Raw genomic sequence first — 26981 nt, 5'->3', positions numbered from 1 at the left:
TGAAAGAAAAACCCTTCAGCAATCAAATTTCACTTTCAGTTAATCTGCAGAACCCTTCTCTTGTAGCCTACCTTTGCTGCTTGCCATCACAGTATCTCAACTAGTCCACTAGGAAATGAGATGAACACTCCAAATTCCTTGTGGATTTAGTGCTTTCCACTACTCATTTTTCTTTTGTGAGTGTCAGGCATTCTTTTTACAAGTGAGTCACAAGAAAGTGTTGTCCCAGCCAGGCTTGGAGGGTTTAATTAAGAGGGGAGGTCTCCCAGCATGCCCACGAGGTGATCAGGGATGAATGACTGTATTTCCCTGAGGGAGATCATTCCACAGTTGCAGCTCCACCTCTGTCAGTGCTCATTGCTGGCACTGAGGGCTCTGATCTGGGGAGGGACCTGGACATGCACAGTGTTTGCTGTGGGACAGCTGTGTCACCCACCAGGGACCAGAATCAGGGTCTTGGCTGGGCCACAGAAATGGGCTGAGTTGGTGGACAAACAGGGGAATGGGAGCTTACAAGGCACTGCTCAAGCCTTTTGACAACTGTAACAGAAACTCTTGCCCATCATGATATCCATGTACATGTGGGGAAATTTTTGTTTTGTTTTCCAGCCCAGCGATTTTTAGAAGGCAAAAATCCCCCTTTTTGGACTAAAGTTTCAAAGTTAAAATAATGAACTATGTCAAAGTTATGGAACGTTGCTGTGTTTGAATAAGATGTTACAGAAGAAGTTTAGATTTCCTGTAGAAAAAGGTTTTTTTCATCCTGATTTTGATGAAATATTGCAAATAAAAAATTAACATGAGAAGTGCCTTTGAAAAGTGTGCAAGTACATGTGAAATAAATTTTGTTCAATGCTGAAAGGTATTTATTAGCTAAAATTTCAGTGCATCCTAGTGTCATGACTACAGAATGTCAACTGAAGTGTTTTTACTTCTAGACATTAATATATTGTTTCCTCATTTTTTGACCTATTGTGCTCTTATATTGCTATAAATGAGTGATCCCTGAGTGGTCCTCTTCGGGGACCCCTCTCAGGTTTGAAAGAAAGATGAGGGTAGGTTAAATTTAAAGTGAAACTTTCCATGCACCTACTATTGTGAATTTTCCAAGTCTAAAGGAAAAATAAAGTCACAGACATTAGTTGCTGTATTGAATTTATTTCCTGTTAAGATTGAAAGATCTATATAATAGTGACACAGAAGAAATCTCAATTCACTCAGTTTATAGAAGTGAACACACCAGAGGGAAAGGAAAATTTAACTTTGTGAAATGTCAACAGATGAATTTCGTCAGCACAGATTTTCCATTTTACTTCAGGACGTTACACATTGGCAGATGAAGATGAAAGAAAAAAACCTGGCTTACAATGTTTGTTCTTCTTCAAGGTGGAAAAGAAATGTCTTGCATTTTGTGGATTGTGGTCAGTTAAATGTTGGGGTTTTCCCTGAAATTAAATTATGGATTGCCTTGAGGCCAAACTGCATTTTACTTCAATCTGTAACAGCAATACAGAAGAGCCCATCACAGGTGATACTGCACTTGGGTGCATTTTTTGCTCAGATATGAGCAGGAGAAGCTCAGGAGTCTCTGTTTTCTGAGCCTTCTCCACTTGGTGCACGAGGAATGGAGGTTTGAGCTGGTGATTCCCAAACTGCTTCTTGCTTCCTGCTGAAAAAGCTATGGAGTTAGTGGGTTGGTGCCCTTCCATGAAAAATTCTCATATAGGAAAGAGACATTTTCATCCTTATCCCTGTATAAAAATACAACAGACATAACAATATATAAATCTATCTGACTTAAGAACTAGACTCTCAGAACATCTGCTGCAGTTCAACTAAACTTTCCCTTGCCCTCCTGCTGGTTAACACAGCTGTGCACTGGAGCCATTGGGAACCACAGAATTCACAGTTGTTCCCTCCATGCCCATAGCCTTGCAGTGGCTGAGATAAATACAAAATAAAAATAAATAAACAACATCAGGATGAGAACAACCATTTTCTATAGGATATCGAAACTTCTTCAGGAACTTTTTCTTCAAACACAGCAATGTTCCATGACTTTGGCACAACTCATCTAAGTTTTAGCACCTGTAGTGATGCTGCACTACTTTCCACCAAAAGGATTGACCTGAAATGTTGCAAAATTATCTTGGCTGAGGTTTTACTCCTGAAGGATTTCTGGGAAAAAGGCTTAAACATTTAGTAGGATTTCCAGTTTCTAACCTAGAGGGACACAGAGAAATGTTGGACTGTGGCTGGTGGTCAAAATTTCAAATCATACTGTCTTTTTTTAGTATACTTTAAGCTCCAGAACAGTTTTGATTGGTTTCTCTAGTTGTAGTGAAAAAAGATGGCTATTTCTTAAAAATCAATCTAATAATTTTGAGCCAAATCCAATTTTTAAGAAAAGGCTTTGTGATAAGAGGAAAAAACAAGGTTGAAGGTTGGATATTGCTGTAGATCTATGTTATTTATGTGACAGTTGTCACAGTCATGGTACTGCCAGGGAGAATTGAGTGGCTCAAAGGGCTGGAGCCCAATCTTTTTCCCCTTTAGCACCTAGAGTTATGATGAATGCACTTCATAGTTATCCCACACACTTTGCAGACATACTTTGCCCTGCTTTACAACTTAGTTTGGACCTGTGCCTACCTTGGCAGTGCTCTGTTGCATTTCATGTTTGGATTGGCAGATACCTTTCCACGTTTTGCTCCCACTCACTCTGATGGAGATCCTGCTCCAACAAACACTTCCATCTCTGATTTATTATTTGTCCATGAGTAATGCTGCTAAAATCATCAGGGCTGTGTCTGTCCTTGTGCCTGAGGGTCTTACAGATTCTACTCCCAGAAAGTTCGAAAGCCCTTTGGAAATATTTTAGAAAGACAAGAAAGCAGCAGTAAGTCAACATTAGCAAAACATCTCAAATTTTGAGATGTTCCTTTCCTCTGGTGAGGAGGAAAGAGAAAGGAAAAGTGCTTACATCAAGTGACTTTCCAGGAATCTGCAGGACAGCTGTCATTTGTCTTGTGATGGTGCATCAGTGTGGGACACTGTCATGATGGCTGTTTATTTTCAGCTTACATTCCTATGCAGAATGGGGGTATTGTAATGCAATTACATTGCTGTCTGAGGTTCAGTTTGAGAAAAAACTCTTCTTCCACTTCTTCAAGGCTGAATAAAAACAATAATGGAAAATTCTTATGAAAGAACAGAAAATATAACCCTTTTAGAGGCTTTTGAATCCTTCTAAATGCAGAATAGAATTGAATAATATCTCTGCTGGAGAACAGCTTAAAATAGCCTGCAGAAAAGATAACATTTTAACTGAACACCATAATGTAATAGACATTTCTATGGAAACACTTCTATTTCTATAGGATAGCCTTATGAGCTCTTTTAAATTCTGTAAGACTTTTCCATTTGTTGACACTACATGTCTATAAAGGATTATCAGACAGTTCTCAAAGGGCACAAAGCAAACCTTTTACTTATGAATATGTGGATATAGCATCCAGAAATATGAATTAATGCAACAAAAATATCAGGAATAATATAGAAGCAATGAGTACACCCTAACAGGTGAGTGAGTAGCTGAAGTATGGCAAATTAGTTTTACATAAATAAAATCAAGGAGAGAGGGGGAGATAAAAGTGTTAGATAATAGCATAGATGTACAGAAAGAATCCAGAGGGATGTGTTTTTAGAGTAGAAGGTATTCTGCCTACTATTCACACATATTGAAGCAGGTGGTTGATTGCTCTCATTGAACTGCTTGGCTTTACTCCAACTGGTGGTGCTTGGAATGTGTAATGAATGCAGAGGGTGGTCACAGTTCTTCCTTCTCTTTATTGATGTGTGCTTTTTTAATTTTCAGAACGCCTATGTCAACATCAATCGAATCATGTCTGTGGCGTCGAGGCTCTCCGAGGCAGGCCACTATGCTTCCCAGCAAATCAAACAAATATCCAGCCAGCTGGATCAGGAGTGGAAGAGTTTTGCTGCAGCTCTGGATGAGCGCAGCACCATCTTAGCCATGTCTGCTGTCTTCCACCAGAAAGCTGAGCAGGTGAGTGGCTTTGGGGAGAGGCAGAATGGTTCTCTGCTGCCTCAATAAAATGATGCTGCAGTTACTGCTTGATGGGTTCTGGATTATGTGTAGTGAGGCTGAGAGCTTTGTTCTTGAGGGCTCAGTGTCCCAAAAACAAACAGTAATATTTTCACCCTAAAAACGTCCCATGTCCTCTGGTGGGTAAGACATCTTTTCACTTTATTAATGAGGAAGAATCTGATCATAACTGAAGTACACTGGTGCATTAACAAACTGTTTTATTTCTAATATTTCATTAGTGCTAGGAATAATTTCAGGATTATTATGGTCAGGAAAACAGTATCTGCACTCATGTATATGTGCTATGTGCAGAGGAACATTACACACATGACATAGGTGTAGACCAGCATGCAATTTCTAGGAGCCAAAGAAGATTATTGTTTAATGAATATTATGGAATTAATTCCAACACTTAGAGTGCTCTCCATAGCCCCAGACTTTGTTAGAGCTCACTGAGCAGAGATTTCAGAGACAGCTGTGAACATCAAAGAAAATTTTCCATACCCCTGAACTCTATTTTGTGTCTTTAACAACTACTAGAACGGTTCCATAGCTCATAGCTAGAATAAAGATTTAAAATGTCTCTGAATAAACCTTGTGCTTTTTTTTTCATCTAAGCCAGGTTCACCTAATGATGATCCTTCAACATCGATGATATGTTGATTACATTCATTTTCCAGTGACAAACACTGCTTTGGGGCTCTCTTCAGTGTTGTTGTATGCTTGTTTTTCCAAGTAGTTAATACCAAAGCTACTAAGTGGGTGTGCTTGATATTTATAAAATAACCCATACTTGAAGCATCTGAAGAAGAAATTGTAAGAGCAAAGAAGGAAACAGTGTCTGTTAAGCCAAAATATATGTGTAGAAAAGGTTATCTTAAAGAGTAAAGATTTTACCCATTGTTTGTTTCTGACTGTAAAATTACAATGGATTTTTCTTTATTCTGTGCTTCTTATTGACAACAGGCAATAGCATAGAGCAATTACTCACCCTACTGGGCACTTACTCGTGTAAGCACACTCAGTGCTTTTGATGGGACTGATAATCTAAGAAGATGCCCAGTACAAAACCTTTCATCTCCTTACAATGGGCACTGTAGTGATTAGGTGTAATCTTCATGTTAATAATTGGTCAATCATCATATATTTATAAAGGAAAATCAAAGAATGAATAAATATGCAGTCTGTAGTCACAGTGAAAATGTTAGTGTTTATTAATGAATTAGATAGTTTTTGTTTGCTTGGTATGTTTGGGGTAGTTTTTACCACTTTGTTCTTTTTTTCCTTTTTTTTTTTTTTTTTTATAAATGAGTGACTCCCAGTTTTTCTGAAGTGTCAGTCTTGTTTTCTGTCTCTGAGGTGCTGTTGAGGTGTTGTGCAGCATGAAAGGTAATAAACCAGAAAACTATACTGACCTGCCTGGCACCTCTTCCCAATAAACTGAAGTTTGTGCTGTCTGACAGGAGCCAATCTCTCTTTATTAGCAGATGGGAAAATCTGCTAGTTGTGCCAGCAGTTGCTCCTCGCTTGCAGTAAGAGAAAACTCAGTGGAAGAGAAATGCTGAAGTGAAACCTGTGAACTCAGCCACAAAAATGAAATGTGGGTGTCACTGTGTCCATGAGCCAGGACTAAAATTTCATCCCTGCCTTAGTAACTCTGGCATAAAACAATGCCTTGAGCTAATAATTTGGTCATTTAACCTCTGTATAGTATAAATAGTGAGGTGTTTGAGATTTGGTCTGTAACTAAGTCTGTTGTCTATCAAATATTCATTCCAAATGTGACTCTTTATTAGTTGGCATCAGCCAGGGTTTTTTTTTAAACTCAAATCAGGGCTTCATTATTTTACAATAAATAGGGCTTACTGTCAAATAGGGCTTTATTGTGAAGCAAAGATACAGATAAACCCACTGTTTCCTCTGTTGCAGATCAAATCTATTTTTGCTCCCTTTGTTCTCTCAGTAAGGGTAATCTTGTTGCAGATGCAGCCGTTTCTCCCAGAGTGTATCCCTGCTTCCCTCTCATGGATCTCTGGTGCAGATTGTCATTCCTTCTCTGGTGCAATAAGCTGCTGCAGTCTCTTTGTTCATCCCTTCTTGATTGTGATGCCAACAGGAAGCCAGTCTTCTAGGACCATAATCTTTCAGCCTCTGGCCCACCCCAGCCTGCAAGGGAGTTGTTGGCTGGGGACACAGATTTATAAAATATCTATAATATGCAACCTGAGCAGGAAGAACCTTGTTTTTTCAAGGTCTCTTCCTAAAGACCCCACACAGAAAACTGCACAGAATGCAATTTGTCTGGTTTGAAAGGATGAAAGGCTAAGTCAACCCTGCTGGGAATTGAACCTCACATCTGTCTTCATGTGCCTCAGAATCACAGTGCTTTCCTGGCTTTTATTGCAGATACATGTGGCATGTATGAATGGGACTCAGCTGAATTAATTCCTGGATGCTTTATTTAATTCTTTTCCTATTTTTTTTTTTAAGTGGATGCGCACATACTTGTCCTTCTTAAATTTTAAAGCACAACTAGTACGTACTAAACCATCATCAAGAAAACAGAAAAAAAAAAGAAAAAATAGAAGAAAAGAAAGAAAACAGACAAACCTTGCCAACTACTTAGCCTCTAGCTAGGCAGTCTTCAACACAAGTGTCTGATCAAAAGCCAGTAGACTGCACTCAAAACAACCATTTTGTCCAGGTCAAGGTACAACTCAACAGATTCAGTGGAGGTGTTTCCCAAATGTCCTTCATTCCACCTACTACAAATCTCTAAACTCTGTGGTGTTTTTTCCTTCTTTCCTATTTTTTTTTTTTTATTTCACCTCCTTTTCTCATGCTAACATGGAGGTGTTCTACAGCAAAAGAGAATCTGCTTCTCTGGGTTTATGTATACTGAAGCTCTTCAAAGTGTCAGGAGGATGTAAACAACATGTCTTATCTCACTGAGATTTCAAGAGAACTTGCTGATTTACTCCAGATGAGCTTCCAGCTCGCCAACCGCCACATGGGGGAAGCACCCACACAGGTGTCCTCCCCATTTTGGATGTAATCTCTAAATGGGCTAAAGTGTTCATAAGATGTTCACTCTACAGGTCCTGTCAGAATGAACAAATTAATGTTTTGAATGAGCCAGGAGATCTCAACCTATTAATTCTGGCTCAGAGTCTACCCTCAGAAGTGTGTGAGCAGAATTACTGTTTAAGGTAGTAGGTGTTAAGTGCACACACTAGATATTTATGCTGATTCTCAGAAAAGGGACCCTTGACCGTTTCATGTTACTTTACTCCCCAACTAGGAAGATTCCTGTTCTCATCTCTCAGCTCTGCCTGCATCTCTCTAAGCACATCTTCAACTCCCTTGTATGAGGCAAGGAAATGAAAAAAGAGAAAAAGAAAAGAAAAAAGAAAGCCAGTTAATATTGATAAGATTCAGGGTTAAGACCAAGATATACAGGGAAATTCCAGAAACAGCATCAGGAAAAATACAAGTAATTTCATATAAAAAATTGAAAAATTCAGGGTAGCAAGAGGTATTAAAGAGTCACTGAGGAAAGTGGCTTCATGGCTGTCTTCCCATCCTTCCCCATAGCCATTCTGGCATGAAAGCACACTAGAATTTTGTTTTAGATTTTCTGGGTTCTGGTGAACCACCCTGGTTATCCTGCAGCTTCTACACAGAAGCAAACAGTGAGCAAGGACTGGGCAAAAAATCTAGAGTACAAAATGTCGGAGCTGTGTTTTGGAGCAACCACCTGGTACAGCAGAGCAGTCCCTGAGGAAAATTTGTAAGAAGTCTGAAAATCCTTTATTACCTGTTAGAATTTGCATACAGAATTTGCAACTCAGGTTGAGAATTAGGAGTAAGTGTAGGTCATCATTTTAAAGATGTTTTTGGACTGGATCAGAGATACAAAGGTACTGTAGGGACTTCTTTCATTTTTGAGAGACATTCTTCCTAATCTTTCCTAAATCCTTGTAAAGCATGGACAATTATTTTAGTCTGTCATTTCAAATCATATTTAAGGTGTTTTTATGTTCCCAATAGGGGATATTCTAGTCAATAGACTAATTACAAATGTAAGCATTTCATTTAAATGGTATTGAGTTCTAGTAGACAGTAATGACTCCTGTTCCAAACTAGCAGTTAGTAATTAACAATTTTAAATGTAGGTTTTTGCAGCTCAGTTAAATGGTGATTTTGTGTTGTGATAAGAATTTGCTTGTAGCATGAAGGATTACATATAATTTTTTTTTTGTCTGCCACAGTGTGTGACAAATAATAAAAATTAACAAAGCTGCTCTTTTGAAAATATCAAATCAATAGTGCTATGGCCTGAACTAACACTTTGCAACAATCCCTGAAAAAACCCTATTTGCACTTTTTTGCATGACTCTGCACACACAGCACAGACCGCTCTGCACTCTTTCAGAATATCAAACTCTGACAAGCTGCATCTCTTTAAACTTTTTAAAACAGATGATGTCAACTGCTCTTGCTAGTGGCAGAAGCAAAATTAACAAATTGTGACATTGTCTATAGACAAAAGATAGATGCAGAGCAGCAAGGTGGACATGTGCAGTGGATCTTCCTGAGACTTCTTCCATGTACTGTGCAAATCACAGTCTGGAGATGTGACAAGAGATGAGTAACGTGACTGTAAGAGCTTTTACTGAAATGGGTAGAATTCAGCAGTTTTGATAAGAACCATAACAGTGTGATTCCAGCTGCAGGAGCACTCGTCTGTGGGGTGTAAAGGTCTTTTGTTCACTGTTTTGACCAAGAGGTTCATGGAACAGCTCCAAAAGGGATTGATCCCAGTCCTGTGCTCTTAAACGGCATCAGAAATCATGTGAATTCCATTGCTTTGGCACAAAATGTGATGACTTCAGCTTTATGCAGGGACGTTTGGGGATTTCATCTGAACAGACTCAACAGATCATAAGTCAAACCAGTGCAGGAGAGCTTGCCATCCTTGCCTCTAGTTTTCTAGAAAGCACAGTCGTCACTGGTAGATTTGTACTTTGTAGACATGAACTCTTAGGAATTCAGCTTTTGTCACAAATTTTTGTGCACAGAAGTGTTCACAGTGCAAACACTTTGGAGCCTTTATTACACAGCAGCATGGTGAATAGCTTTACACTACCTATAAAAAAGGGTGCTGATGCCAGAGTTGAATTGGAATTCTTTGCTTTGAATCTCACAGCCCTTCACACTGTGAGTGCTTAACTAACAAGCCACAGGTGAACACTTCAGGAGGTGACAAAGCTGTGATCCTGGGCTGGTTTTGTGGCATTACACATTTGTCCTGCAGGGCACTACATCTGTTATATAATTAGCTATTCTTTTTTATAAATAGCCCAAGGTGTGGCAGGCTGGTTTAACAGAAAGATGGAGGAAGAGAAAGCATTAATGAGAAATAATGAGGTGGCATTAGGCAGCTCATATGGACAAAATATGAACATGTCAGCTGTGTCATTGAACCAAGCTCTGCTTAAAAGAAAAACAGGGTGGGAGTCTTAGAGACTAAATTCCTCTTTTCTTTTACAGAGCAGGCAGCACCCAGGAGAGCTTCCTCCAGTTTGTTCTGCCAAAGTGCATCAGCACTGCTCTGGAGGCCTTTAGAGTAGAAAAATATTTTTTCCACCCAAAGTGTTCAGTTTCTGGCTGGCTGTTAAGGCTTCCAACCAAGGTGCTAAACCATATCAATTGCAATGGCAATGCTTTTTTTTTTTCCCTCCCTCTTAATGGACATCTGCCCACCAGGAACTGGACTGAGACCAGCAGCTCATTTTGTGCTGGCTGCTTAGCAGCCATCAGATGGCAATGACATCTGATCACTGCTGACCTGGGCCAGAAGCACATGTGACACAGGGGCTTAAAGCCTTGGCATCTTAATAGTAACCCCACCAAGCTGGACCTGGGATGGAGCTCCTTGAATGCAGACTGTTTGCCTTTCACTGAAAGGAATGTCAGCAGTGATTTTCAATGGGAGTTTTCTCATGTGAGTAGTTTTAAGGACAGGTAAATGAGGGAAGACAGACAGATGAGACAATGCCAAATGCAGCTGGAGCTGTCACTGTGCCCTTTTGTGCTTCACACTGGTGTTTTTTCTCTAAACATGTTGCAGCCTCCCTTTTGCAGTGTTGTAGCCTCCCTGATGGTGTGCAAAGGCTTTTAGAATGGGTGTTTGCTGAACCTGCTTAAATAAGCATTTATTTTTAATCCAGAAGAAACAGAAAACATTCATTTAGATCTAGGCATCCTTTGAGTACTGAGGAGGTGACAGGAATGTGCCTTTCCAAGGTGCCCAAAAGAACTCCTTTGTAACTTCTGTGTTCTCCTCAGTCATTGCTGCAGTTGTGTGTGGCACCCTGCAAAGTTTTCTAGTGTTGATGAGGTGTTTTGTGTCACTGTTGCTCATTGTTCCTGGAATTGTTTCAGTTCCTTTCAGGTGTGGATGCCTGGTGCAAAATGTGCAGTGATGGAGGCCTCCCCTCAGAAATGCAAGACCTGGAACTGGCCATCCACCATCACCAGACCCTCTATGAGCAAGTGACCCAGGCCTACACAGAGGTATGTGCTTCCCACAGCAAATGTGAGTGTCTGCTAAGTGATAACAGACACATGGCTGCATTTAAGAGCTTAGCTTTTCTAAATGAGGTAGGATTTCCTTTCCATTCCTGCAACTCTTTGGAAGATAGAGTCAGACCCAATCCCAGGCTGTAGTACATGACTTCCCAGCAATTTGCTTTATGGGAAGAACCAAAGGACAAATCTGAAATCATACAGAAATGAAGTCTAGAACCAGTGTTGGCACCCCAAAGAAGATGCATTTCTCTGTCTCTGCTGAACTGGGAACCCCTTTTTGCCACCAGCACTTTTACTCCTTTTGCTTTCCTTCTGTGGATGAGTCCTGGCTCTAGCACAGGTATGCTAATGGCTCAAGGGATGCCAAAGGCTTTTTCCTTCAATGTACAAAGAGATGCAAAGTCCAAATTGCAACAAATGCTTAAATGCTGCTTTACTTAGAATCTAGAATCATTTAGGCTGAAAAAGACCCTTAAAATCCTGAGTCCAGCTACTGAGCTAAAACTATCATCTACCACTAAATCCTGTCCCTAAGCACCATCTCAGATGTATTTGTATATACTGTTGTAAAATATCTCCGACCTAAATAGGGTATGTGCTTTTTTCCTTTAAAAGAGGATGCCAAGAATGCTGAGACAAATTCTCTGGAATTTTGTCAAAAAAACCCACATGAAGTTCTTGCATTTTTCCCCATTCAGGCTACAGCATAAAGTAAAAGCTACTGACAAAAAGACAGTTTCCCTGTGCTGTGCTGGAGTGTCTCTCTGGCTGTGAAGGGATTTTGCTTCTTGCAGGGTTTTCCAAGCTGGACTGGAGGACTGTGGTAGTGTTTGCTGTACTTAGAAAGTTACCATATGCATATGTATGTATATATGTATATATATATGTATCTCACACTTGCTCATACCTTGCTCTCATCATCATAGAGGAATGATATATTTCCTCTAAACCCCATTTTTTTTCCCTAGTGCAAACTGTACATGTTTCACAGATGGCACCATTAGTCTTGTCACTTCCAAGGCTCTGGAGGTCTTCCTGGGGATATATATATCCTCAGGATATAACGGATATCTGCAGATTTTCACTTTTTCCCTATCCTTGTATAGACCAGCCATGGGATGATTCCACTAGCCCAACAAAATCTACCCTTTGGTTCACCCAAGGTTACATAACTTCTATCAGAAGCATTTGCATTCTGCCCATCCTTTCCTTGCCACAAAGCCAGGAATATCAACAAGTGCTAGGAGTGTGTGTGCGTTTTGTGCCAGGGGGTGAGCTAAACTTTCCCAGAGTCCAGCAGCAGTTTGCTTTGACAAATGCAACACTGGATCTTACACCTTACTGGGATTGCAAGTCATGGGGTGTGGGTCTATTCAGCTTAGGACTTTTGCAATACTTTAAAATATGTTGTAAATAAGGTGTAAGTGAAGTGATGTGACTAACCTGGGTTGTTTTGCTTGTCTCCTTGCACAATCCCTGAAAAATTCAAAAAGATTCACATGAAAAAAGTTTTGTTGATTTATTTTTGCAGTTATGAGGAGAAGATGGAAATGAATGAAAGAGCACAGTAGGTGGCTTCTCCAATTGTGAGGCTGTTCCTTTCTGAAATCTGCTCATTGGGGAACTCTGAGAGCACAGAACTTCTGAGCTATTGATTGGGAATGCAATAATAGTCACAGTTTTGGAAAACAGACTTTTTAAGCTGAAGAATTTCAGAGCTGCAGATGATATGAAACCCTGGAGTATCTATGTTATCCTTGAGAATACTGAGTACCACTGGTTGCCTGATGGTCACCATGCTCCTTTTCATTTGTTTAGTCCAGTATGATGGGACAGGGATGTTAATTGGAGAGCAGAATACTTCTTATAGCCTCTGATTTGTATTAATGATTATTAACAGGACAACACAGTGACTTCAGATCTGGTGGTTTATCTCTGTCTGTCCAGAGAATAACCAGGAGGTTATCCCCATTAGGGAAAAATCCTAACTTGTGACCTCTGAGGCTTTTTAGACAGACAACAGAATCAAATTGCCATGTAACAGATGAAAACCTACATCCCATAGAAGAGAAAGGAGTAAGAAACAATGCAGAAATGTAGCTATTAATAGGTCTGTATTACAGCACAAACTTTGCAAGAAAGTTTTCCTGAGTAAAACATGTGTGTTATATTTTCTGTGCAATCACATCTCTTGCTGCTAAACTTTTGAACCTTTATTTTTAATCCCAGTTCTGCTGTGATTGTAGCAGTGTAAATCAGCAGGGGCTCTATTAAAACCACTGGAACACCACCCAGGGAGTGATTCAAACCACCTCTAAGCCCAAATCCCAGTAACAGAAACAGTGAATTACACAGTGGATTTAGCCAGTGCAAAGAGTGAGTTTCTGGTCTAATAATCTGCACCCACATGTGTCCATGGCCTTGGTTTCCTGTTCCCAGCAATTAAGTAGTTGCTGCTTGTCTTCCCACAGATAAAATAGGATGTAGTGTGCCTTATCTTCTTCCTCTGGAAGCTGCTTCTTCCTGACTAGCAGCTAATGCCATCTCCATAATCTTGCCAAGGTAACACCTGTGCCTCAATGTTTCCTCCCAAAATCTCCATCATATCACCACAACAACTAGGGTGTTGTTCCCTCTGTGACCCTAAAAGGCTCCAGCATGTGCAAACTATTCCAGCTGATCTTCAGCAGCAACTGAAATTGAGTTTGGGAAGCCACTCCCTTTGTACTCTCCAGTTATTTCCCGATCTAGTTCCAAATTACCTTGAATACTTAAAAAAAACCCCAAACATTTTCCTAAGGCCACCAAATAATCATAAATATGATGAGATTTGACTCCAGTTTTTGCCAGTATGCATCTCAAAAGGTCTCTTGGCTTCTCTGAAAATGCACTGGACACACAGTGCTACCCCAGACCAGGATGTGGCATGGCTTGCCAAAAGACACAGGTTTGGGCATTAAAAGGGTATTTGCTACATTTGAATAAGCAACTTATAATACAGGAATAAATGAGACATGGAAATCCTGGAGATGTGTTTTAGCTTTGACTGATAATATTCAAAATTTGAACTGGATGAAAACCATTCATTACCCTATTTTCTGTCAGGATCGGTGATTGTGATTGCTTACAAATGCACTTCTCAGGAAAACTTGTCATTTTCACTGCAGTTTGTTTCAGAGGGAAAAGCAAAAAGTAGGCTGGCAAAGGAGAGGGATTCTAATAGTCTCCTCATTTACCATTTCTGTTGAACAAAATGTTTTAATTTTGCAATCTGGAACTGAAAAGTTGTTTTAAAAAGCCATTTTTCGAGAATCAGTGCATGCACACATTTTTTAGCAGAAATCTGGTTTTTATGGTTAAATTTGTCATTTTGCCCCTGCAATATGAAAATGGTCCAGGAAGGTTCCAGAAAAAAAAAATCTGACATTAAAAACCCAGGCATTCTGATTTTTTTTTTTTTTAATGCCCAAATGCCTTTGCATCTGTAAATATCTTTTAATATGCTTGAAAAAGGTTACATGTGTGCAGAGGGCTTTGTATTTCCCAGCAAACTTTGTAGTCTATTGAAAACTGAGACCATAGGTCCCTCTGAGCTGTTCCTGGGGAAGAAAAGAAACAGTCATATACCAATTTATTTTTCACTGGCACTGAATGAAATACAGAATGGAATGTCACACTTCTCAATGTATAGACATACTTAGTAATCCTACAAAGAAAGGACTCTCCCTTATTATACAGAATATGAATGACTCTGCCATCTGCGGTTTTCTTAAAATGCCACCTCCTCACAAAGATAGGCCTGCTCTTGCAAATGCCACCTGTCACTAAGCAGTGTGTGTCAGGAATTTTCAGTGCCCGAGTGTCACAATGGAATAAAACCCTGGGATCTCTGTGTGCAGCCCCAGCAGTGCTCCTGCTGAGTGACACAGCAGGGCCACTAGGAAGCAAAGGCAAGTGCTGCATGTGTAAGTACGAGTCAAAAAGAGATGTTATGAGCTCTTTCTTCCTTTTTGACTGAAATAAGAAAAACACACAGCAGAAAAAGAATGAGCTAGGCTGTTCTCTGTCAGCTGGCAGATATTTAAGTACCAGTGCAGTGAAGCAGACCTATTTCTTCATTCAGGTGAGCCAGGATGGAAAAGCCTTGCTGGATGTCCTACAGCGTCCCTTGAGTCCTGGGAATTCTGAATCCCTCACTGCTACTGCAAACTACTCCAAGGCTGTTCACCAGGTGCTGGATGTGGTACATGAGGTCCTGCATCACCAGCGGCGCCTAGAAAGCATCTGGCAACACAGAAAGGTCCGGCTACATCAAAGGCTGCAGCTCTGTGTTTTCCAGCAGGATGTTCAACAGGTAATAGCCCTACTAAAGAGATAAAAAATGACCCTTTATTTGCAGCCATAAAGGTTAGTGACTCATCCAGAGGCTGGTGCCATAAGCAAGATTTCACACACAGCTCTAGAATTCTGCTAAAATCCTAATGCATCTTTTGGTATCTCTTGGTTTCATGTTGGAAGTCATCAATCAGTCCATTGAATATTGATCAGTCCATTCCCTGGAAGAATGTGACACTGTTTTCATATTAATTTGTCACAAGTGAGCAATTAGCTATAGGCACTCTACTGTTCCTGAAAAAGTGATGCTTAATAGAAACAATAATTTCTAGTGTAAAAAGCAATTGAACTGTGGTGTGTTTCACCTTTCAGTGTGGAAACAACATAAACTGACAGTTTAGTGTTTACATGGTCTTTGCACTATTACCACTAATGGAATCCACATAGCCATTCTATGAGTTTGCTGGCTCCAGTGAAGTGCACACCCCAATGCTCAGAGCCCTCCTCACAGAAATACAGTTTATACAGCACAGGCTTGTCTCAGAGAACCTCAGCTCCAGGTGGATAACTTTTCTCTCCCAGAGGAGTCCATGTGAGTGCTAGCACAGGGGTGTGAGTGACAGTAAGTATGAGATGCCATGTTTGTAGCTGCCAACTATGCAGGCACAATCCACAGATGTTCCAGGGCTCTGCTCATTCAGGGTGGTGTGGTTTGCTTAAGGGCCCTGTTATAGTCCAAAGCAGATGTTGGGAGCAATATGGTACTTGCTTTAAATGAAGAGGCTGAATGCTCTAATCATGTTTATGGAGCATTCTAATGTCCCTGGGGTTCTTTATGCCACTGCCTTCCTCCAAGTGAAAAATGAGGCAGAGATGGAGCAACAAAGCTGTCCACATGCAAAACAGACATGAACCAACAAGGAGAGGAGACAGGCAACTTATTCAATGTGCAAATCTGTGGTGCTGTTAGTGCCATAACTGGAGTGCACCAGCAAAGACAGAACTGTAGCTGTAAATGTTCTTTGCAAATATTTGTGACTATTTCTTTGGCAGTCTTCAAAAGTTTGCCAGTATTTCTACCTACTTAGGTTTTCTTCTAAAACCACAAAAATATTCATGAGATATATATAATTAAAACTAGGACTGAATGTAACAGATGCTTAATTTAAGCAACTTTTCTTTCATTATGTGTCAGCAAACATATACTGCATGGTAATGAAATTTATAAGCTATATATTAAACAGAGCATGTATTTGGTATTCAGTTAGAATATTTTCAGCAAATGATATGAAGTTAATACAGGTTTTGGGCTAAAATCTGAAAAATCAAGTGTTTTTTAAATTCTGATGGTTTTCTACTTTTTCTACTTGTGGTATTAAACATCAATAAGAATCTTAGGTATTCTTCATTCCCTAGGGTGATTTCCACTTTTATTCATTCTTTCTAAACTGAAACTTTCTTTCTACATCTTCTGAATTCAGTAGAGGTGTTTATGAGGTTCATTCATGAAATCAATTCAGACTTTTACTTCCCACACATGCAAGGCAATGAAGCTGTGCCACTGGTTTTCAAAAGGAGCAGGTCTTTGTATGTACTGTGGCTTTTGGTGAGAGAAAAAGAAACAGGCAGTAAGAGTCTCTGGAGCACAATCACTTGAGAGAGCATTACTCTGTGTGAGTTCTGTTGGCAGCAGTCTTTCCAAATTTTTCTCTTAATGGGTAGTTATTATCTGGGAAGCAACAACTTAATGACAGACATGCTTCCATCCTAGCACACACTGGAGGCATCTCTTTGTCCTGCTTAGAAAGTAGAGAGGAAGAGATGAATCATTCTGTTCACTAAACATCTGTACTATTCAAGATAAATGCTTTGTAACTCATAAATGAAATTATCAGCTAAACAGAAATATGAATTGTAGATTCTGTGAGGAGGAGGAAGATATCTGGGTATGTTGATGGGGGCTTTTTTTGAAACTAATCACCTCCTGTATATCTGTCATGCAATTCCTATTATGGTTACTTTGTTCAATACCCATCAGTTGGTAGATGAAGCTGTCTACCTGTATATTGTCACTGATCATAAGCAACAGTTATCTCTAATAATTTCTTGCCTTGTCAAAATTTAATAACCTCAAACTGAGTTCCTCCTAGTTCAAGTCTAAATTGAAAAGATGTGGGAGAGGAAATCCTGACAAGAGAGCCCTGAGTTTATTGTACTTCTCTGTCTTCTAAACGCATAATGATACAGCATAGTTTCTCTGAGGAAGATATTCCTCTCCCACAGCTCAGAATTAAACAGTTTCTCACAGGTGCAGTTTTCCTGTCAGGATATGCTGTGGCTCACCCTCTCCAGCTGTTGCCCAGTGCAGTAAAAGTTCTGGTGGAAGATGACCTCTGTGGCAGAGCTTGCACTCCTTCCCTTGTTCATCCATGCCTTTCTTGTTGTGTCACCTGTTGTGCATCAATCTTGTCTCACACGTGGATGCTCATAGGTACAGGTTTTGTTGTGTTGCATGTTTTAATGAAGAGTGCAAGATTATTTTGCATCTTCTCAGTCTGCTACCAACAACATTAATAGATTTTGGTAAAGACATCTCCCAGAAGAGACTCTTATGGACCCTGAGAGACCAGTAATTGCTTTTCTAACTATTCTGGTTAGTCTTGTCAGAGGGATTGAATATTTGGACATGGAATATCAAGAGATAATAGAGAAGTCTTGCAGAACTGATTAGCTGGATGCAGGCTTTGTGTAAGCCAAGTGTGTGCCATTTGAACTGCATTTGAGAGTTAAACTGTGTTCAACAGGGCTTGTTCATATAATTTCTGGTTATCTAGAAATTCATTTGGAAGGCAAGACTGCCTGCTGTATGCACTAATGGCATGTCAGGGCTGTGTTCTCAGAGGTTCACACTGTCAAGGAAATACCTCTGATTCTAGCTGGGTTTCAGCATGAACTGCAAAAAATCCCTACAGTTACAGCATAATTGAAATACACATTGTGCTGTATAAAAATACAGCATAAACACTGTGGATTGTCAAGTTACAATATTAATGTAAGAAATGTTAAGCTATAAAATATCAGTAGAAATAATCACTAGCTCACACCATCAGACATTTTACAAGACTATTTGCTACTACATCTATGTATTAATACAATTACATCCATTTGCACATGTGAACCAAGATAAATAATGGTGTGCTGAGGATGCTGAGTTATGAATATATAGTGTTTTAAAGAAGGAAAGAAAATAAATGGTGTGAAACTGCATTTGCAGCCTTCCCAGGAAATAGAGCACCATTCACACAACAGCAACAGCAGTTAAGAAAATTTGTGAGCTGCCATGAGGTTCAACACAGGCAGGAACTGACAAGAAACTCTTTTAACACCAAAAGTATTTAGGATCATTATAAAAATGTTGGGTTGCTGAGTGTGTAAAATACTTCATTGCTTCAGTTGTTTTTTAGAAGTTCTCTGGTTTCAGATAGGGAAGAACTGCACTGTTTGATCCTTTTACAACATAGCTGTGGGAGGAGGTGCTGAGATTTCTGTCATGCAAGGGAGAAGAAAAATCCCTTTGACTTTCATGCCATTATTTTGTAGTGGCTGCAGATGCATTGGCCCATTTTTGGTACCTTTTCCCTTTTGCTCCTCTTTGCTCTGGGTCTTCCCCTTCTGCAGACCCCTTCTGGGTCTTCCCCTTATTTACCATCCCATTAACACCATTTCTATTTCTGTTGAGATTCGAAACTGTTCTCATATTTTCTCACATTCCCACTGCTTTGCACTGTGAGGTCCCGATTTATCCTCCCAGCCTCTTTGTGCATCTCTCTACTCTAACGTGTTCCCTTTGCCTCATGAACAGTAACACCATGAAACAGCAAGGGCAGCAAAAATCTTGTAGCATGTAATATTATCAAACAGCCTTAGAAAGAGCTGAAGTAAGTTTATAAGGCTGTTCTTCACCCCATTGCCTCCCCATCGTCTTTGTTTCACATGGGCAAGACTTTCATCTGAATTCTCCACTCTAAACTCATTCATGTGACGCACACCTGTTAAAGTAGAAGAAAGGAGACCCATTTGATGCATTATTGAAATGGTCTGGACAAACCTTGAACTTGGTACTTTAGCACACTTTCATGTCAGAATAGTCACTGATACTCTCATTCTGCAGCCTTCATTGCTTCTCATGGAAATGCTCGGTCTTTCCATCATTTCCACCTACATGCCAACACGGCCTGGCAGAGGCAGCCTGTTTCTCCACAGACTCATGATTAGCTGAAGAACTCTGCTGGTGCTACTTTCCTCTTGATTCACTTTGGTTGGGATGTCTGCCTGTAAATGAAGAGTGGAAGAATAGGTGGATGTAGAGGTACTGTGTGCTGGTGGTTTCTTGGCTCTGAACACTGTTGAGTTAGCTGTGGTAGCTCTGCATGGCAGAATGGAGCAGATGAAGACCTTATGGCAGATGAAGACCAGTGGTGAACAGCAAGATGACACTGAAAAACATTTACTGGTGAGAGGGTAGGCGGTGCTAAGAAAGCTGGAGCTGTTGCCTTTCCCGCTGCAGTGATGTCTCAAATCCTCTTGGTTACTGAGAAGGTCAAGCTAGACTAGTGTCAGGTTCATCTGATTTCTTTAAATTTGGGATTTGCCTTCTGTTGGCTTCATGCCCAGATACATTAAGGGACATAGTTTTGGTTTCCTTACGTTGTTATCTGCCTTCTGGTGATGGATAAAAAGGCCATGTGGCCATTCTGATATCATTACATTTAACAGCTGCCATTGCTGTTGGAGACTGCAGAGTATTGAAGAGAAAAGGCTGTCTCTCTTCATAACCAAGCACTTTAACTTGTAATGTGTCTGGCTTTTACTGGCAGAGAAAACAGATCAGGGCATGATCCTGACATCATTTGTATGGAAAAATGTCCTGCCAACATCTGTCTGTCTCCATGCACTATCTGAGAATGCTGAGCACTCCATGTGATCCATGTGATCTATGTAGTCCATTTGCAGAAGAATGCTTGCATGTTTGAGTTTATGTTTCGTTTAGCACTCACATAAGATTTTAGAGGATTAAGTCTGTGTATTACTCCCCCATTTGCCTATGTACACTTGGTTGTTTTGGTCCCTTCAAGGTAGTGAAGAGTTGTCCATCATTCTGTAGTTTTCCAACTTGTCATAGTTTGTTTCAAAGACAAAGGAAATGAAAGGAAATAAAAGAATATATCTGCTTTTATGCTTTGTTTACAAGAATACCTTCACTGGGTCTTGTAAAACTAGAGATTGATTCATAAACAATTGCTAAGGAAGAGAAAATAACATTATATTTAAGTCAAGATTATAATTACTACCAGATGATTTCAGCCACATCATCCTGCAAGAATACATCACATGCTCCGTGTGCCATCTGAACAGATTTAGCCTGTAAATAGCTCCCACTGTCAGTCATTAATTAAAACATTACAATTCAAAGCATCCTAGAGAATTTTCACAGCTCCTTTGGTAAATTGATGTGGTCATGAGATGCATTTAATGTTTGTCACTTAGATGTTTACATTTTCAGAGTATTACTGCTGTACTTTCTCTGAGCTTAGAAGGTGTGTGTGGCCTTACTGACCATAAGTGATAGTAGAGTTTCTAATTATGGTTGTATTGCTCCCCAAAAATAATGAAAAAGGAATCACTACTGGTAAAACTTCTTGGCAACCTTCTTCCAATGGGATACAATAGGAGAGAAAACAACCTTTTGTTATCCATGGCTAAGAGATAAATACCTTTGTTCTCACAAACCTGTCCTTCCAGCACTGGTGATGCCCTTGGTTTATTATCTGAATGAATATCTCACCAGACAATTCTGATAGAACACCATACAACTTTTACCTACACAGCTGTAAAGGACCAACTTAATACTACGTGCACGTGTTTCCAGACCCACATCTCTAACACCTCTGATGTAGCAGTTCTCTGCTTTATTATTTATGCAATAAAGGATGTACAATTGTAGTAAAAGGGTTTTTTGTTTACTTCCATCCACATAACAGACCGTGCAATTAAACATTTTGTCAATTGCTTTTTCACAGCAATTTTCATTCCATTCCTCTTGTTCCTGCCAAAGGAATGGGAACATTTTCAGACAATGTGAGTGTGAGCCCAGGCATTGAAGGGATCTGTGGCCCCACTCATCTTCTGAAGAGGTCTTATAAGTAGCCAGTGCTGGAAGTAAAGTGGTGGTTTATTTGTGCTGATTAGTATCCTGCAAATCTAGTGAAAATGGCCACTTAAATAACAAGCATTGCTGAGTGATTTAGTTGCTTGTTTTGATCTGTTAAAAAAGGACTGTCATTCCTTAATTTGAACCCACAGTGGCATGGGATTATGCAGGAGTTTCATCCATAACTGTGGATGTGTCTGTAAGCTCTAGTGGAGACAGAGTATAGAGTAGGAGCACCCTGCGCAGCTACACAGCCCCTGGTACTCCTTGACCAGATTGTGTTGGATTTGCTGCACAAGGAACCACATGAGGAAGAAGAATATTGCAGACATATTTCTTCAGTTTCTGGTGATTTCATAGGGATGTTTCTCTAGCTCCTTTAGCTTGCAAAGACTTGGAGCATTTATTGGCAGTGTGGTCAGGGTTGTGCAACACTAACAGGACAGGGTTCTTGAAAAAAGAGCACAACTTAAAGAAGTAATGAGCACTTTTCCTCTTTATCAATAACTCTGTCTTAGAAATCCTCCCTTTGAAGGACCACAGCAGAGTTTCCTGAGGGAAGGTGCATCATGTGGCATGTTGCTATTTGGGCAAGTTCAAACAGTGGCTGATGGTATAGAGGCAGGCTCTGTCTTTCTGTCCAGGCAGAATCCGGGACATTTGCACCCTCTAACCTCTCATCACTTATGGTAAAAGAACACTTCAGATGTCTGAAGCTATCAGCCTAAAAAGTAAATTGCTTTACTTACTTCAAACTCACATAAGAGAAAGGGAGCTCTGTTCTTAATGTCTGACAATGCTCTTAAGTTTAGACCAGTATTATCTTGTATTATTTTTGTGCCAAAATTCTTCACAAAGAACTATAGGTTTAAATTCTTATTTAAAGATGTTTATTCTGGAAGTCCTTTAGAGGTTGCTGATTAACAATACACTATCCTCTTCATAATTTGACTTAAAATGTAACTTGAAATTATCTGGAAACAACCATTGTCTCATTCTTCCTTTACACAGTTATTAAGACAAGCAGACCATTGTTCTTTGTGCTCCTCAAGAGTCACTGATGAAAATATAATAATGATCACTTTTTAATTTATACCCAGAGCAGTAGTGCAAGGGATATCCAACTCCAGGGACCAGATTCAGTTACCAACTGAAGTTTACTTAGCACTGATGTATGAGCAGTGCAAGAACACTTTGATGAGCTTCACAGCTGTCTTGGGAGATAAGATCTGAGGAAATCTGAACGAGCCAGCTTGATCTCTGAACCTATTGAAGTGAGAAGAGGAACAGAAAAAAATTCCTTTGTCTGTCAAAAAGTGTTTTTCTTGTTTAGAGCACTGTCTGTCCTTCAAGACCTAGTTCCTCTTAGGTGGTCTGTTTTGCTCCTTCTTAAATGGCAAATGTTTGGGTTGTTAGGCTAAGAAGCTCTCATGGGAACCCTCAGAAATCATACTGACTCATTGAGGATTTGGGTCTGTCTTTCAGTGGATGAAGAGGAAGCAAGTCATAGCATAGAGAGATGGAGAAGGCAATATAAAGATGCAGTTCCTTCTCTGTAGGCAGGTGTAATGATCCATGGTCTGTATTTATCCTGCCTGTCTTTAGAAGCATAACTGAATCATCCAAGTCAGGAGCCTAAGGCAGAGTTTCCTTTTACAGTCAATGGAGAGACACTGGCATCACCTGAGAATGACTCTCATTGTACCCTGGATACTTCCCTCTCTTACTCCAGACTGTCAGGGAAATAATGATAATGTTGGCTCTTCAGACAAGACCTTCATTTCACTACCTAATGTTGGGTGGGATTTGTTAGGATGCAGGAGCCCAAATCCTGTGTGATGCCATTCTGCTGGGCATTCAGTGCTTTCCTGATCCCAGATTTGCTTTGCAGCATTCTGCAGGGAAGTCAGTCCTCAGCAAACTGCTAAAATTTGATGTAACATTTAAACAGAATTTGTAGTCATTATGTATCCTGTCCTCATTATCTATTTCTGTCCCAGGATTGTTTGCATGTCAGGATTCCTGAAGATATCATGTGTAGTTTATTGTTTCTGAAAGGCATTGTTGGCTCCTAGTGTCATGGCAAAGGAGGAGAGAGAATTAGGCTTGTCTGTTACTGATTAGCCCTACAAAAATAGAAGGGTTGCAGTGGTAAAGAAAGAGAAATAAAATAGAGTTTTCTCCAGCTATATGTATATTTTTTGAAAGCAATTGCTAGAATGAGTAATTGTCATAAGGACGTGGAGAAAAAATAAGGTCTTTGAGTAGATGTACACTGAAATGCCAGAAAACTTTCTGCCCTGTAACTTTAAGAAGTAACAAAAATAGTAGTGTTTCTTGCTTATTAAGGTTTATTTAATTTCAGGATTATGGGTTTTCTAAAAGGTTGATGTTGAGCAACCTGCCAAAGGTCACTTCAAGCTTCATGACTAGAACTTTTCATGTCAGGATGTCTGAACCCTGCTCTAAACCAACAAAGTCACTGTTACTCCAGTTTTACCCCTTATGGAAAGATCTTATAGGATTTATTGGGACTATCTAAAAATTAAATAAAGGTATGTTATGCTAAGAAATAAATATGCTATTTTAGGCCCTGGTTTAGGAGTCCAAAATAGTCATTCTTTTCTACTCCATTTGTTTCCCTTGATCTTTCCTTTCAATTATCTCCACATTGGCCTCACAGCTTTTTCATGGTCCTGTCACTCAGAGTGATCAATCCTCTTTCATATTGCTTTTGACTGATGGCCAACAAAAGGTATTTTCATTGATGTGAGAAAAAAACCTTGCCAGACAACAAAGAGCATAATGAAAGCTAGTTGCTAATGTACAACTCTAACACTTTTCCCTGTGTTTTCCTCCATGGAGCAGCTGCTCAGCCAGCTGGTTACATTCCCCTCTGTAATGAATTACACTCATGGTTTGAGATTATTTGTCTTGCTGGGTAGCAAGAGCCAACTAAGGCTGAACTGCTCTGGCACCATGACCTGTCTCTGCCCAGGGCTCCTCTCCATTCCAGTCATTCCAGTTAGTTCTGCTCATCCTCACAGCTCTGCCTTGCTCCATGCCACAGACTGCCTTCCCTGGCTGTGCTGGGCAGCAGCTCTTTGCTCTGGTAGCATCTCCTGTGGGCTGGGCCTGGTTCTGCTTGCTGCCTTACCAAACCAGCTTGACTGAAGAGTTCTGGTATTTCTTTCCATGGAAGAGAGGTTGTGCACTATTTTGAACTAAATGCAGAGTTTTATCTCACAGGAAACTTTTAGGCAACTTCTTTTGTTTCATATTCCTCACAGGGAACTCTTAGACAAAGCTTCTTGCTTGTTTTTAGAAGCTGTAACCTGGATTGTAGTTCTGGAAGCTATTGCCTAGGCTGGGGTAACCCTTCAGGCACATTTAGACAGAGCTGCTTGGCTCCAACTCCTGTATACTTTTACAGCTATAAACTTCTTTTATGTTACACTGTGGTTCCCTTTAACAAAAATGTCTTTCAAATGTGAGAATATGCAAACCAAACACATTTCAGGTCTATCCATTGGTCTTTCACCTTTCCACTCCCTTTGTTTTGAAAGCTCTTGACTTGGTTTTTTCCCCTGCCTTTTGTATTTTTTTAGATGGAACGTGTATTGAGGGATGGAGAAAATTACTTTTATTTTTGGCTTCAGCAACATATAAAACATTCTGACCTTCAGATGGTTCCCTTCCCAAATAAGGAAGAAAAGTTGTGGGGGGGAGGGAAACCACAAAATGAAACTTTTTTATTATTATTATTTTCCCTGTTTCTCCAACAAAAGTAACTTTAAACAATCAAAATGTATTTTGGATATGGTTCCTGCTTGCTTATCTCCTCAGGTTTTCGAAGTCCATGGGGTGTTAGGAAACAAAAAGAGAAGGAGGTTCAGGATGAGGGGATGCTGTAGCCATCAAACTGGAAGAAAAATAAGAAAGGAAGTTTTTCACAGAAAATTTCGGTTTGGGGAAAATTGAGTTTTCCTTTAAAAAGGTGCTCAAGGAAAGTCCCCAAATACTTCTGCCCTTCATTCTTCTCATGAGTATCACTCCTGGAATAATTTAAGTGTCTCCTCTTTTCTCTGAACAGCTCAAGGTTGTTTCTTGCTGAAAAGGGCTTTCATAAGTCTGAGTAATAATAATTATTTGGGGAATTAATAAACCTTCAAGTGCATGTGGTCACAGCAGAGTCTGAGCATTGTTAAAGATATTTCTAATAATTAAGATATTGTTTTATCTGTTGGTTCTAAAGAGCTGTAGAAATCCCCTATGTAAGGGCACATGAGGAAGAAACTGGGCCAGACATTGGGCATCCTCAGGTGTTTCTCTTCTGGGGAACTTTGAAGCTTAAGCTAAAGTGGTGGAAACAGAAGAAAATGAAATGGAGATTTGCTTGAGAAGAAAATCAAGAGCTTTTCAGGTCGCCTTGCTTCAATGCTTACTCTGTCAGGACAATGTTCTTCCCATCCTCTTGAGCTGTGAGAGACCTGTGACATTCTTTCAGGAAACTCTGATTATGTCCAAGCAAACTGCCCAGATGGGGGGAGCCAGAGCAAAGCAGAGCTGGCCACAGCCATGTCTGACCCAGCAGCTGATTCTGGAAAAATGATGTGAAAGGAGAAATATGGGACAAGAAAGTGAGACCTGGGAAAAAATGTCTTGGTCTCAGAAGGAGCAAAATCACTGTTCTAACTAGAGCTATGGACAGCAACAACTAAAAGTGTCTATATGCTCTAAGAAGGAAGATGTTTCTGAATTTTACCATTGGTCATAGTCTGACAGACTTGATTAATTGTATTGCTAATGCATTACCCTGCAGCCAAGTGCCAGGTATGATTCCTGAGAGCTGCAGAAAAGACTCACAAATAGCAACCCAGCAGCATAACTGCAAAAGAAATAATTTACCTGTCAGCCTGGAGGAGCTTCATGCAGAGCACAGCAGCATCTTTCTATGCTGATGCAGAGCACATTTTCTGTGTCTTGTGCAGAAGGAACATGCACAAATGTGGTTATTTATAGCTTCTCCACCTACACTCAGCTTTGAAATTTTGTCTAAATGAAGTTTAACATTTAAAGAATACAACAAGGTTTTTAACATGAAGATATGTTTTTCCTTTTCTTGAGTTCCTTAAAAAACAATAATCTGGGAACATTGTAACAATCCAGACAGTCTTCTTAAGGAAGAAACATTAGTTCTTCATTTGTCCGTCTATTGTTCTCTTACTTGGAATGTTTTTAGAGAGGCAGTTGCCAAATTTTATGAAGTAAAATATTTAATCAAGAAATGAAAGATAATGGGTACATTTGATGAATGTGAACTTTACCAAAGCAAAGCAATGTTAAAGTTGAAAGAAGTTCCTTCTCAGGGTAAGAGAGGCATGTGGTGTATGTTCCCATTCCCTTTTAGGGAGCTCACATCCCAAATGATGGCATTTAGTGAAGGAGCAGGCTGGGGCTGCATGCCCTCAGGCAATGCCCAGAGGAAAGGGACGAGCCTTGCTCTCAAAATGCCCAGCCTACACCCAGCCAGCCCTGCCAGAGCCCAGAACTGAACGTGCTGTTTCCAAGAGAGACGTAACTAAATCCCACATTTTGCTAATTACTAGAGCTGGGGCCAATTCTTTCCTTTACAAGAAGGTGGATGGGACCAGAACACATTGTATTCTCACTCTTCTCCAAACTCCTATCCGTTTCAAACCATCATGATACTTTTATAGATGTGAAGAA

The 26981-nt window shown here is 40.0% G+C and overlaps 1 protein-coding gene across 8 annotated transcripts in view; it reads left to right on the top strand.

The window, feature by feature from the left end:
• KALRN (kalirin RhoGEF kinase) overlaps positions 1 to 26981 on the top strand; it is a 481244-nt gene that overhangs the window by 218948 nt on the left and 235315 nt on the right. For all 8 annotated transcript variants that reach the window (XM_059852696.1, XM_059852697.1, XM_059852698.1 and 5 more), the window contains exons 7-9: positions 3878 to 4069; positions 10559 to 10690; positions 14829 to 15059. In XM_059852696.1, coding sequence (XP_059708679.1) covers positions 3878 to 4069; positions 10559 to 10690; positions 14829 to 15059 — 555 coding nt within the window. The remainder of the gene's footprint in view (positions 1 to 3877; positions 4070 to 10558; positions 10691 to 14828; positions 15060 to 26981) is intronic.

The sequence above is a fragment of the Haemorhous mexicanus genome, chromosome 8 (genome assembly GCF_027477595.1).
Source record: "Haemorhous mexicanus isolate bHaeMex1 chromosome 8, bHaeMex1.pri, whole genome shotgun sequence".
Taxonomy (NCBI): domain Eukaryota; kingdom Metazoa; phylum Chordata; class Aves; order Passeriformes; family Fringillidae; genus Haemorhous; species Haemorhous mexicanus.
The sequence above is the reverse complement of the archived record's forward strand: the minus strand, read 5'-3'. Positions and strand labels throughout refer to the sequence as shown.